The sequence below is a fragment of the Ictalurus furcatus genome, chromosome 8, assembly GCF_023375685.1.
Source record: "Ictalurus furcatus strain D&B chromosome 8, Billie_1.0, whole genome shotgun sequence".
Classification (NCBI taxonomy): Eukaryota; Metazoa; Chordata; class Actinopteri; order Siluriformes; family Ictaluridae; genus Ictalurus; species Ictalurus furcatus.
Window position 1 is genome coordinate 28099268 of NC_071262.1, and position 13810 is coordinate 28113077.

The 13810-nt window shown below is 37.4% G+C and overlaps 1 protein-coding gene across 1 annotated transcript; it reads left to right on the plus strand.

Annotated features, from left to right (window-relative positions):
* Nucleotides 1-3771: 3771 nt before the first annotated feature.
* Nucleotides 3772-12292, plus strand: LOC128612052 (uncharacterized). Its single transcript, XM_053631956.1, has 5 exons — nucleotides 3772-3961; nucleotides 10365-10715; nucleotides 11237-11587; nucleotides 11781-11857; nucleotides 12185-12292. Exons 1-5 carry the CDS (start codon nucleotides 3772-3774, stop codon nucleotides 12290-12292), a joined length of 1077 nt encoding a protein of 358 aa, XP_053487931.1.
* The last annotated feature ends 1518 nt before the right edge of the window (nucleotides 12293-13810 follow it).

Genomic DNA, 13810 nt, shown 5'->3' on the forward strand with positions numbered 1-13810 from the left:
GTGGAAAGTTTGAGAGGTGAGAAACTGATGGTGTTTCTGAGAAAAGCGACTCGGCGGTCAGAGCGGCCTGCAGAGATGAAACTCTCAGAGCTGCAGTGTGTAAAGGGGCAAAGAGATAAACAGAGATACAAAACCACACACACATACACAAACACACACACACACACACACACACACACACACACACACACACACATACACACACACACACACACACATTTTAATACACACTCTATTAATAGAAATAAAGACCAGTTTGCTGATGATTATAAGAAAAATAAATGTCAAATTTTCTGCATGCAGTGCGGTGTGTTTATTTACCCTGAATGCTTTTAGATTAATTAGCATAATTTTATTCAGCTAAAATAATAGGATATAAATATTTGTGTATCAAACACTCATTTCCAGAAAAAAAAAGATTTGAAACCTGCAGCATGTGTTGTAGCTGATGACAGATCATTGTGATTGGTCAGGTTTGAGTCTTTGGTATCATAGTGCTGCTTAGATGGGAGAGAGAGTGAGAAATACACACAGAGATAGAGAGAGAGAGAGAGAGAGAGAATGTGATTGGTTAAAGTTACACAGTGGTGAAGGAGGAGCCGCAATCAGGCCTGAATAAAACTCCACCCATATCGACACAGACATCTTACATATGTTCACGATCATAATTCATAAAACATGTATTAGACGCGCCTAAAACTTAAATGCTGAGTCATTTTTTAAGGAAAAGCTGAATAATACTACTTCTAATAGATTATATGCACTTGGTTCAGTTTTCCTAATAAACATTATCAAAACATTTAAATAAAATGAAAATAAAAAGACTGCTATGAAAGAAATAATGTGGGAGAATGATATTGTTGGTGAAGGAGAGAAGCTCAAGGATGAGAGGACGTGTAGAGGCTTGTAGTGTAAGGTTTCTTTAAGGCTTGTTAGGACTATTCATGGCTTTTAACTTGCTAAAATGGAAGCTACTAGGAACCCTATAGTACAGTCAAGAGTACTGTATGTGTATACCTGACCATCACACCCATATGTGGTTCTTCCCCAAACTGTTACCACAAAGTCTGAAGCACACAATTGTCTGCAGTCTTAGTCTGAACTAAGAGAACAAACCTGTTCTAGCATGACAATGCCCCTGTGCATAAAGCGAGATTTATAAAGGCCGAGGTTGGTGTGGAAGAACTCGAGTCCATTGAACGTCTTTATGATGAACTGGAATGATGAATGCTGACTAATGCTCTTGTAGCTGAAATAAGAGCAGGAGCTTGTGCAAGGCAGGATGGGAGGAGGATGAGTGCAGAGACTTATGGGTCTCAGGTTGACCTCAAGGTCATACACTATAAGGAAATATGTGACTAATATGAAGTCATTTTTATATTCAGGGATGTGTTTAATTACCCAGGAAGTCCAATGAATTTTACCTGCGAAGAGAAATAGAAATACACACTCTACATACTCATTCTGTATTCATTTTATTAATTGTTTAAGCAGTAAATGATTCAACTTCCTCCATCATTAATAACCATTATATGTATTTACGGTGCTGCTAGAAAGTTTTTGAACCCGTGTTTCTGCATAAATTTCATATGAAATGTGGTCAGATCTTCATCTAAGGCCTAAAACCAGATAAAGAGAACGCAATGTCTTTATGTCTTTATCGCAAAAAAAAAAAAAAAAAAAAATGAGGCAAAAACATTATAGTTATTACATTTATTTATTCAGCAAAATGATCCAATATTAAGTATCTATGTCAGAAAAAGAATGTGAATGATTGCTTTCACTCACTGGCGTGACCTTCAACCAAACATTTCCAGTAACTGGCGATCAATCTTACACAACAGGTTGGAGGAATTTTGGTCCATCCCTCCTTACAAAACTGCTTCAGCTCAGTGATGTTGGTGGGCTTCCTATCATGAACTGTTGTTTTTAGGTCCTTTCACACCATTTCTAGACTTTGACTTGGCCATTCCAAAAATACTGGATTGCTTCTGCTTTAACCATTTCGTTGTAGACTTACAGTATGTGTGTGCTTAGACTCATTGTCTTGCTGCATGACCCACTTATGGTTAACCTTCAGTTCACGGACAGATACCCTGACATTCTCCTGTATAAACTTCTGGTACAATGCAGAATTAATCGGTCATCAATAACGACAGGCCGTCCTAGACCCGAGGCAGAAAAGCGGTTCCAATTATGTTGGATTATATTATGGTTTTCCAAACATACAGCTTTTCAAATAAGCCAAAAATTCTATTTTGGATTCATCTGTCCACAGGTGTGCCTTGGAGTGATTGTTGCTGGACGTCCACTCCATGATTGAGTAACAGTGGTGCTGAATTTCCTCCATCATCTGCCTCACAGTGGAATGGTGGAGGTCAAACAATTTAGAAATGTTTTTTTTTTTTTTATCTTTTCCCACCTGGTGAGCATTGATAACTATCCTCAGGTTTGATTAAGTTGGATAATTTTGCTCAATAAATAAATGTAAAAACTATAACATTTTTGCATCATTTGTTTAATTGGGTTTTCTTTATCTAGTTTTCGGACTTAGATGAATAGCTAATCACATTTCAGGTGAAATTTACAGAAAATGTTCAAGGGTTCCCAAACTTTCTAGCACAACTGTACATTTATTAATTTGGCAGATGATTTTATCCAAACAGCTTTCAGGAGGCAGGTTTCAGAGATCTGGCAACACTGAAAGACCACCACTGAACCAAATACAAGTGTAAGACATCTAATCGAAAAACAGAGAGCTGTAAAATTGACAAATACACACCCACACACACACACCTACACACACTGACAGATATCTACACACACCACCACACACAGCCCCAAGTTAACATGAGGGATGTAGTAAGTGCAGGAACTGATCAGTGCTCACTGACACACAGTGTCATGGAGAATGGAGCAGAATTGTGAAGGAATGTGTTATGTGCAACATCACTGTCACAACTTTTAGAATAAAATAATGAAAACTTTCTCATCTAAATAGAAAATGTGATTTAGATTTATAATTTTTAAATGAGAACATCTACTGTATATTATGTATTTACATTGTTATTAGTAATAATACATGCCTATTAGAATTAAAATAGTCATGTTAAAGACCATATGACTTTCTCTCCTCTTTATTTTGTAAACTAATAAACTGAATAATGATGTGGAAAAAGAATGTTCTTGTTGCTGAAACATATATGATTACTCATATATTTTTACTAAAAAAAACAATTATTAATATTAAATACTCTTGAGATTTAATATGAAAAGGTTACAACCTTATTATTCATCTCCAAAAGTATGAATGCTTCACCATTAAATAATTTTCATCACTGGACTCATTTGTTAAAATTATTAATACACGATTATTCAAAATATATGATTGTGAAGGCAGAAAAAAACAAAGTATGCTAAATATATTTGTAGTTTGAATAGCTTTATAATATTATTCACATAACTGCTGGTTTATTAGGCACAATGATCCTATATATATATATATATATATATATATATATATATATATATATATATATATATATATATAGATAGATAGATAGATAGATAGATAGATAGATAGATAGATATAGATGTATAGCAGATTTGCGTGAACATTTGTCACATGGTTGCAGAAAATTAAATGTTGGTTAACACAGGTCGGATATAAATTTGCCCAATAACTTGACAAGAAAAAGAAAAACAAATAACACAGTGAAAAAGGGAGTCATTGTATGGTACAAGCAAAAAGCAGGACATGAGCCTTTTGTAATGGTCACAGTTCATCAAGAGCCAAATTACGAAGATGAGTTCAAGCCACCAAGATTCAGTATCAAGAAAGAACAAACGAATTACCATTTAAAAATTGCTAATGTGGAACCATCAGTTGAAGCCGTGTATTACTGTGCGCTGAGAGACTTTTTAACAAGATTTGGAAATGGAACATTTTTATCAGTGAAAGGTAAGAATTTTAAAAATGTACACAGTTAGGTTAATACATATTTAATTAGTTAATATTTTCTTAAATATGACATTTATGATTAACAAAGGGAAGCCCTGAACCTAAAGTTGGCAATCTCATTATTTTTTACTTATTGTGATGTAATAATCTATTATTCAGTTAAAGAACGCATTATTTTGAGTTGCTATCTTGTTATTTTATGTTAATAACTTTTAATCAAGACATCATTATTTCCACACTAAAGGTCCATAATGGTCACAGCGGTTATTTTGACTGTTTGAATTTAATGCTCAGGTACTATCTGTGAACCAGCATATGCAAATAAATGATTATATACAAGTATTTTACAGCAAAACACCTTAAATTTCTAATTCTGGATTTGATCTTGAGCGTCAGTACATTTACAACTCCAATTCAAAAAATGTTGGGGCACTAGGTAAAATGTAAATAAAAACAGAATGCAATGATTTGCAAATCTCATAAACCCTAATGTTATTCACAATAGAACATACAAAACATATAAAATGTTTAAACTTAGGAAATGTACCATTTTAAGGAAAAAATAAGGTCATTTTTACATTGATTGCCACAACACATCTAAAAAAATGTTGGGACGGGGCAACAAAATGCTGGAAAAGTAAGTTTTATTAAAATGAAACAGCTGGAGGAACATTTTGCAACTAATTAGGTTAATTGGCAACAGGTCAGTAACATGATTGGGTTTTTAAAAGAGGATCTTAGAGAGGCAATGTCTCTCAGAAGTAAAGATGGGATAGAATCTGGATGGAAGTATGTTACTCTAAAACCTGTATATACCTTTCAGCATTGAAATATACCTTGTATACACCTTTCAGTATGGGGCACTAATGCACCCCATACAATCAGAGATGCAGGCTTTTAAACTGAGCGCTGATAAAAAGACGGATGGTCCCTCTCCTCTTTAGTCCTCTTTAGTTTAGTTCATCCATGGTTTCCAAAAAGAATTTCAAAGTTCGATTCGTCTGACCACAGAACAGTTTTCCACTTTGACTCAGTCCATTTTAAATGAGCTTTGGCCCAGAGAAGACGGCGGTGTTTCTGGATCATGGTCAAATACGGCTTCTTCTTTGCATGAAAGGGCTTTAATCAGCGTTTGTGGATGGCACGGAGAACTGTGTTCACAGACAGTGAATTTTGTGAATTTTGAGAAATTGTATGATGATGTCTTGTCACAGCAATCCTATTTATATTTGGGTGTATGAAAAAAAGTTATGTATTTGATTGCTTTAATTTAAAAAAAAAATGTAATACAAACATTATGTACCAGCTCTCTAGATTACCTTGGTTGGAATTTATACTTCCAACAGAGTCACTGTCTCTTCATATGCTGTAATTGACTGCATCTGTTTTATGGGCCATATTTATTATAAAGGTCTGCTTTGCACTGAACAGGTGATGGAGATGTAAAAGTCTCAGTGTTCCAGAGCAGCGTGTTGGACTCGGTTCCTGCAGGAGCGTCAGTGACTCTGCAGTGCTTTACAGGTTTTTACAGCTGTTATTTCCTGGTCCGCAAAAAAGATGGGAGTATGCGGTCAATTTTAGATCTGAAGCGTCATCTGAACCGTACTCTTCGGACATACAGGTTCAAGATGCTGACGCTCAAACTTATCATGCCACAGATTCAGTTCGGGGACTGGTTTGTGACGACAGAACTGAAATATTTCCACATAGGAATATCGCCCAGTCACAGGAAGTTCCTGAGGTTTGCGTTTGGATACAACACATACCAATTTCGGGTTCATCCCTTCGGGCTAGCTTTATCTCCTTGCACCTTCACAAAGTGCATGGATGCTGCTCTGGCTCCCTTGCGACTCCAGGGCATCCATGTACTAAACTACCTGGATGACTGGTTAATTCTAGCATGATCCAGGGAACTGGGGCTTCAACATCGACATGTTGTTCTCGCCCACATGGGGAGCTTGGGGCTCAGGTTGAACCTCAAGAAAAGTATACTTTTTACAGTGCAGAGGTCAACTTTTCTAGGGGTTATATGGGATTCTACTAGAATGAGGGTGTTTCTATCCCCAACATGCATAGGGTCGATCCTATCAACTTTGAGCAAGATAAAGCTGGGTCTGAGCATCTCCTCCAGTCTCTATGAGAGACTGTTGGGCCTTATGGCAGCAGCAGCCAACGTCATACCATTGGGCCTATTGCACATGAGACCGTTTCAGTGGTGGCTGAAACGTCTGGGATTTCATCTGAGGATGAAAGCTCTCAGAGTAATCAGTGTCACGCGGCGATACCTACGTGCTCTGAGTATTTGGAGGTGTCCACAGTTTCTAGCCTCGGGTCACACTCTAGGGGCGTCTCCTTATCGCAAGATGGTAATGACAGATGCCTCCCTCACAGGCTGGGGTGCGGTCTTAGATGGCTGTCTCCTCCCTCACCACTGGGGCTGTATGCCATGGTACACACATGGCTGAGGTCATGTCTATATGCTTTCCCCCCGATTGCTCTGCTCCCACAAGTTCTAGCGAGAGTTCGCCAAGACATTCTATGTCTGCTGTTAGTAGCACCTTATTGGCCAGCTCGAATATGTTCTCAGAGATAATTTCCCTGCTCGACAGTACTCCTTGGGAGATTCCCATCCTCAGGGATCTCCTGTCTCAAGCCGCGGGCTGATTTATCACCCTCGGCCAGAACTATGGAAACTGTGAGTCTGGCCGCTGAGGGACACCAGCTCATCGATTCTGGTCTCACAACTGAGGTTGTAAAGACCATGTTAAATGCTAGAGCACCATCCACAAGGAAATTGTATGTGCTCAAGTGGCGGCTTTTTGTCTTGTGGTGTGAGGTTCACCAGCTAGACCCAGTGAACTGTGCAATAGCTACAGTCCTGGAGTTCTTACAAGAACATTTCTCAACAGGGTTGGCTTCTTCTACAATCAGGGTTTACATGGCCGCCATTTCGGCCAGCCACGCCCCTGTTGATGGAGCCTCTGTGGGGCAACATCCTCTAACTTTGAGGTTCAGGCGTGGTGTCAGGCAGCTGAGGCCCATCTGCAGGCCAAGCATACCTTCCTGGGACCTTTCTGTGGTCTTGGAAGGTCTGTCAGGGTCCCCATTTGAGCCTTAGAGTCAGCCTCTGACTCTAAAGGTAGCGCTTCTGCTGGCCCTGACATCTCTCAAGCGAGTGAGAGATGTACAAGATCTCTCTGTTGCCACTTCCTGCCTTGACTTTGCCCCTGGATCAGCCAAGGCCTTCCTGAATCCTAGGCCAGATTATATTCCTAAAGTACCTACATCGGCTACCCACCCTGTGGTGTTGCAGACTTTCTGCCCTCCTCCGTTCCTCACACCAGAACAAGAGAGGATGCACCTGCTGTGTCCAGTAAGGGCTCTCTGTACTTACGTCCACTACTCCGGCCAGTGGCGTAAGTCGCAGGAGCTGCTGGTGTGCATTGGTGGCGACAGTAGAGGTGATGTTGTGTCAAAGCATCTCTAATTGGATAGTGGAAGCAATCTCTATTGTTCCCTGAATAGGGAATGAGAATGTTGCGTAGCTTTGTCATACCAGGGCAGGCCTGTGAATTGCATCTTCGCTTCAGATAATAGAGGCTGGCAGCGTGGTTCACAGATGCCATATATATATATCATGCGACATGCTTAATTGCCACGTCACCTGATCGTAGAGGCATGATTTTACACAAGCTTCAGATACCGGTCGCATGTGCAAGGGCACTCCCATACTTTTATGCTAAACGCAACGTCTCGTTGCCCTATTGTCTGGAGTCGATTAGCATGTGGACACTGTGGGGTGATTCTCCCTTGATCTCCAGTGGTAGTGATGGGTCAGTTCCACTCAACTGGTTTTGAGAAGGTAGAGGCTTTAGAAGAGAGACATGAAAAATGGGGGCAAGCTAAGTGGTAGATTTCACTTATAGGACACTTTTAATGGACCAAAGAATCAGGCCTGCATCCCACATTTGCTCAATTCTCTTTATCCACTGTTTGACGCAGGGCACTTCTGAGGGTTTTCCTGACCATGGAAATAATGGTGGTTGGTAGTACACTACAAACTGAAACTGGGTGAGACCAGTGGAGATATAAAATCAGAAAATTTTGTTTGTATTCAGCTCCAGTCAAGCCAGTTTTTGCTCCCTATGTCCTTAGGAGCCTCTGTATTTCTATGTTTAAACCTTCCACCTGTATATTGCATTCAGGTTGGATCCCCAGGATAAATTAATGTTGAGATTCAACTGCTTCCAAAATTCTTGCCATACCCATGAGGTGAATTGTACTCCCCAGTCTGACAAAATATCCTCTGGGAGTCCATAATGCCTAAACACTTCCCAGAAGATTACTTATGTGGTTTACATGGCTGGTGGGACTGGGTCTTCTTGTTGGGAGTGTTGGATGTCTTTCGTGATGTCCCAGCAAAAGGGACCAACTATGTATGTTGATGGATGGATGACTTCAAGGGAGTGTTCTGCTTGTTAACCCTCATTTAAATTAGAAAGTGCATCAGCTTTGGTGTTCTTACTCCCTCGCCTATAAGTAAAGGTCAACTTAAAGCAAGTAAAAAAGAGGGACCACCTGGCATTGTGGATTCAGTCTTTTGGTGCATTTGACATATTCCAGATTTCTGTAATGGGTAAGAATGAGGAAGGGGTGTTCTGTCCCTTCCAACCAGTGTCACCATTCTCCAGAGACTGCTTTGATTGCTAGGATATCTCTATTGCACACATCATAATTGAATTCTGTGGGACTTATCTTTCATAAGAACAATGAACCAGTATGTATTTTGGACAAATTGTCATGATGTTGCAAGAGAATAGCTCCAAATCCTCTTTTGAAGGCATCCACTTTGGGTGATGAAGAATGGGAGCACTGGGTAATTGTTCCTCTAGGTTTTTGAATGCCTGACTGGCTTCTTCAGTTCTTCTCATGGTTCTCAGTGTGCCTCTTAGGTGTGAAGTCAAAGGGTTGGCCACTGAAATGAAGCCCCTATTGCATTGCCAATAGTAATTGGTAAATCATAGGAATTGCAGAAGTTCTGTTTGGCATGGTGGGTTGTGGCCAAGATTTTACAGCATCTACTTTTGATCTATCCATCTCCACTCCATTCTACTGAAAATTCAGCAGAGGAACTTTTCAAAGGATGATCATTTTTTTTATTTTATTTTTGTCTATAAATACATTGAACTATTTAAAAGTTTTTATTTTGTTTTTTAGTCCTGATTTTGTTAAATCTCATTGGGCACCCATAGCTAACAATACAGCTACGTTCTCTGTGATGTAATTTTCCTTTGTTTTACCACAGACCTCTGGTAAACAAAATGTGTTACAAAAAAGGAAACATAACTGGAAAGGAAATTTGACTCGTGCCTTGAAGCAGCCAATGAGATGACTGTATGAAGAACAAAACCCTCGGTACTTTCATCATTTGACCACTTTTCAACAGCTCAACCTGTGTGCTATTGCATCACTGAAGATGGCTCCACCGTGGATATTTGTCTTATTTCTATACATGATATGTAAGTTTTAACGTCTTTTTAAATGCATTTTTAATTATATTCATATAGTATTATTTATAATATAGTATTTATATTACAAAAGCTATACAAATTCAGCATAATAATTGCTATTATCATAATTTTTTATTTTCTTTTTAGTTAGATAAAATTTTATTTTGAAATATTACATTTAAATTTGCATTTACATTTAATACTGAAATTATGCACCTCACCAATAGAGGAAGACCAACAGAATTAATGCCATCATATTAATACATGGCTTTTGTTTTAGACATTGCTTTATTTTCTCTTCAATCATCACATAGAACAAATGACAAAACACTAAAGTTAAAATGGGAACAGTACTTGTTTTTCCCAACATGTTAAAGCATGTTAAAAATGTTAAAGCAACCTTTTTACCCAATTTAAACGATGGTTATGGATATTATGGATATCTACATGCATGTTTTTCAAAAACAGCTTTGAAATCACTGAATTCTGTATATGCTTCAGTTTTAAGCTTCATGTGAAATGCCAGTAGCAGTTCGCATCAGTGTGAGCTTTATCAAATTAATTTTTGAAGAGAATTTTTGGCATTTCTTGGTAAACCTCCTTTTATTTATCACTGCAGTCACAAAAAAAATGACACAGTTTATGTTATTTTAGTCATATTTATTGTCATTAATTATAGTTTTATACATTAGTTTTAAGTTTGATTTAGTTATGTTGCTGTCAGGATTATTTTTAAGAGAATTGTTTCAATATAAATGCTATTGTTTTGATGTTATTTGTTATGTCCTGTGAATACTTTGCTGAATTCTTGGCCAGGGTTTACTTGAAAGAAGATTTTCATCTCAATGTGATTACCCAGGTTAAATAGCAATAAAAATCTATATTTTTTCTAGGTCCAGCCCAATCTGTGGATTTTTTACAACCACTATTTGTCTCAGTAAAGTCTGGAGAACGTGTTAGTCTTAACTGCCCATTTGGAGACAATCATAGGACCGAAAGTGTGATTTGGTACAAACAGAGATTTGGAGAGATGCCTCGAAAAGTTGGAGAAAGATTGGCATATAAGGAGGTAAAATTTTCCCCGGAGTTCAAAACATCTGAATTCCAAATGGAGTCGACGGACAGTGGCATTTCTCTGATAATTCTACATATAAATAAAGATCATGGAGGACTTTACTACTGCGTAAAATCATTTAACTTGGAGAATGTTACACTATCCAATGGAACAGTCTTGGCTGTAACAGGTAATTCACTACATCTGAACTGTTTGTACAATACACTCTTCCAGTCAAAACACTTTGTATTTAAATGACATCATTTTAAATACTAAATGAATATGTTCCACAGAGATTTAGTCTCTGGACTTAATTGCTGTTCTTGAATATTTAGTTTGGAGTGTGGTAACAATAGTGATTAAACTGTAATGAAACCGTCAGTGTATATACAGTATATAACCAATTTTAATTCATAGTGAAAGTTTAAATTGGTTAATTTGATTAATTATTTTCAAAATATTTTTAAGTTAAAAGAACAAATGCCAGAATATGTGGGCATAAACAAATCATTTTCTATACAGACACCATAGACAAAAGTCAATTTTGGAATTTTTTCTGTGTGATTTTCGGGGTAATTTTTGTGTTACACTCTAGCTTTAAGAACTATATATTGTATAAAAACAAATCTCGTCATGGGAATGAGTTTCCTGGTTGGTTAGTGTCCATGAACAGTATATGACCGTACTTGATTTCTGTATTACACTGAGTAGGTGATGGAGATGTAAAAGTGGCAGTGTTCCAGAGCGGCGTGTCGGACTCGGTTCCTGCAGGAGCGTCAGTGACTCTGCAGTGCTCGGTTCTCTCTGAGAGCAGATCAGCAGAACTCCAAGTGCTCTGGTTCAGAGCTGCTCCACCACAATCCCATCCTCAAATCATTTACACTCATCACAACAGCAGCCGTCAGTGTGAGAGCGGCTCTTCTACACACACCTGTGTGTACAACTTCTCCAAGAACATCCTCACCCTCAGTGATACTGGAACTTACTACTGCGCTGTGGCCGTGTGTGGGAAGATCATTTTTGGGAACGGGACAAGAGTACAATTAAGAAAACCTTTACTCAGTAAGAATATAATATTTTATTAATAAAGAAAATGTAGTTTACTTATTGTCTAACTAAAGTGTAATGCTTGTAAATATTTAAACATTGCTATGATCACAATGTATATAGTTATTTTACATATAGAAATAAGTTTATTAATGTATTTTAAAATAAAATATATTTTCATTGTCTTATTATTATTTTTGTGCTACAGAAGAATCTGTGGATCCTGTAGTGATCTGCCTCGCTGTAGCATTAGGAGTGTGTGTGGTTGTGATCTTTGCTCATGTCGTAAGCTCTAAAGGGAGAAACTGTGAATGTTGTCATGGTGAGTCTTTATTAAGGTTGTGTATCTGAATAGTATATCATATACTGTACGTACACTTATATAATATGTATAAGTCCTGATGGAATCATATATTTTTCCTCTACAGTGAGATCTCATCACGGTTCTGCAGTAGAGAAAACACTCAATCAGGTAAATGACTTTAAAATGTAATTAAAACATTATTATTAGACTCAGTGCTATCAGGGATCACAATGACAAATATTACACTAATAGTGATTTAATTCTGATAGCTGTCATTTACAGTGAACGCTTTATGTTATTTCCCACAGGGCCGTTCTGCTCTCGAGGTCAATTTCTCTGCTTTACATTTCAAAGAGAGGAAAATCAAACCCAGTGATAGAGTGTACACTGAAGTGGTTTACTCCTCTTTTACTTAAAATATATTTCAGTAATGCTTTATATTACACATGATATTACTGCACATGTCTCTTACTGTTTCATGAATGCATTGATCAATAGTAAATCTACAGCAAGCCTTACATGTATTATTGTCTTTTGTTGTTGTTGTAAATGTAAGAATCTGTGGTTTGAAGTAAAAGTAAAGATCAGATGAAAGCTCATATCGTCCAAAATCATTTTAAACTGTTAGTGTTGTTACAGTCCCATGCCAAATGAAGAGACACATAAGGTGCACTCTACATAATTTCTGTAATTTCTACAATAAAATACTGTGTTTAATCAAGTGTGGTCATTTTACTGTGTTTTATGTTTCAATACAGCAACCTGGAGAAATACTGTCAGTATCAACATATAAATACTGTATGAGGCAACATTCCTGTGATTACATTGTAATAATAAAGTAAATCATAAGTGAATACATTAACATTAACTTTACTGTAAAACTATGACCCAAAAGCATTTACCAGAAGAAGCAAAGGCCCTTACTGTTACGTTTCAAGGTGGATGCGGAAGCAATCGCAGATTTTCAAACAGTTTAATAAACGAACAAACAACAAAACAAATACACTAAGACAACTTGGCAAAATACTGTGGCAAAAACTAAACATGGAAGCGTGGACAATAGCATAGAAGACAATTACATGAGACAAGGGAGCAGTGTAAACAGTGGTTATATATAGGAGTGCTCGTTAACAGAAACGTGATTCAGGTGCAGGTGGTCATGTGACATATTGTAGTACAGTGCAGTGGCTGATGGGAACTGAAGTCCAGAGCTTCCTCCTTGATATATGACACTTGCATTAAAAAATGTAGAATATGTTAGAAAATAATTCTTTAGGCAACAGCATTAAGATAATTAAAAGGTCTGAGTTTGAACTGAATTTGCTGTGACCGTCACTCCTGGAAACCGTCTTGAAGGCTGCTGTCTCATAGTCATATTTTGATCTCAAACCCCAATGTAAATTCAGTGTATAGTAAAAACAAAAAACAAAAAAACAAAAGGATGTACAGTAATTGTCACACTGTCAAACCGGATAAGTTCACTTAACTCAAAAAATTTGAGGAAACTAATTACCTCAAAAATTTTTAAGTTGATAAATCAAATTCTTTAACACAAATGCACTTAAATATAACAAAAATGTAACTCAAACTTGTTATATTTAAGTTTTTTAGCTTAAATATATTGATTTATCAACATTAAAATTTTGAGGTAATTAGTTTCCTCAGATTTTTTGAGTTAAGTGAACTTATCCAGTTTTACAGTGTAGTAGACTTCAGGAGACTAGAAACTCAATGTGCTCCAAGTGTCCTCATTACATCCTCCTGTTCGTGCACATTTCTAAAGGCTGCAGATGAATCACCAACACATCCTTCCTGTTTATGAAATCTCATCGATGCCTATGTTGTCTCAGGAGGCTGACTTAGTCAAAGGGATATTTAAAACATGAAAATGTGTGCGTGTGTGTGTGTGTGTGTGTGTGTGTGTGTGTGTGTGA

Bases quoted from the DNA above. Each gene is read 5' to 3' on its own strand.
- LOC128612052 (XM_053631956.1), top strand. From the start codon at position 3,772: ATGGTCACAGTTCATCAAGAGCCAAATTACGAAGATGAGTTCAAGCCA. The intron at 3,962-10,364 runs GTAAGAATTTTA...TATTTTTTCTAG, and splicing joins AACATTTTTATCAGTGAAAG to GTCCAGCCCAATCTGTGGAT. The intron at 11,588-11,780 runs GTAAGAATATAA...TTTGTGCTACAG, and splicing joins ATTAAGAAAACCTTTACTCA to AAGAATCTGTGGATCCTGTA.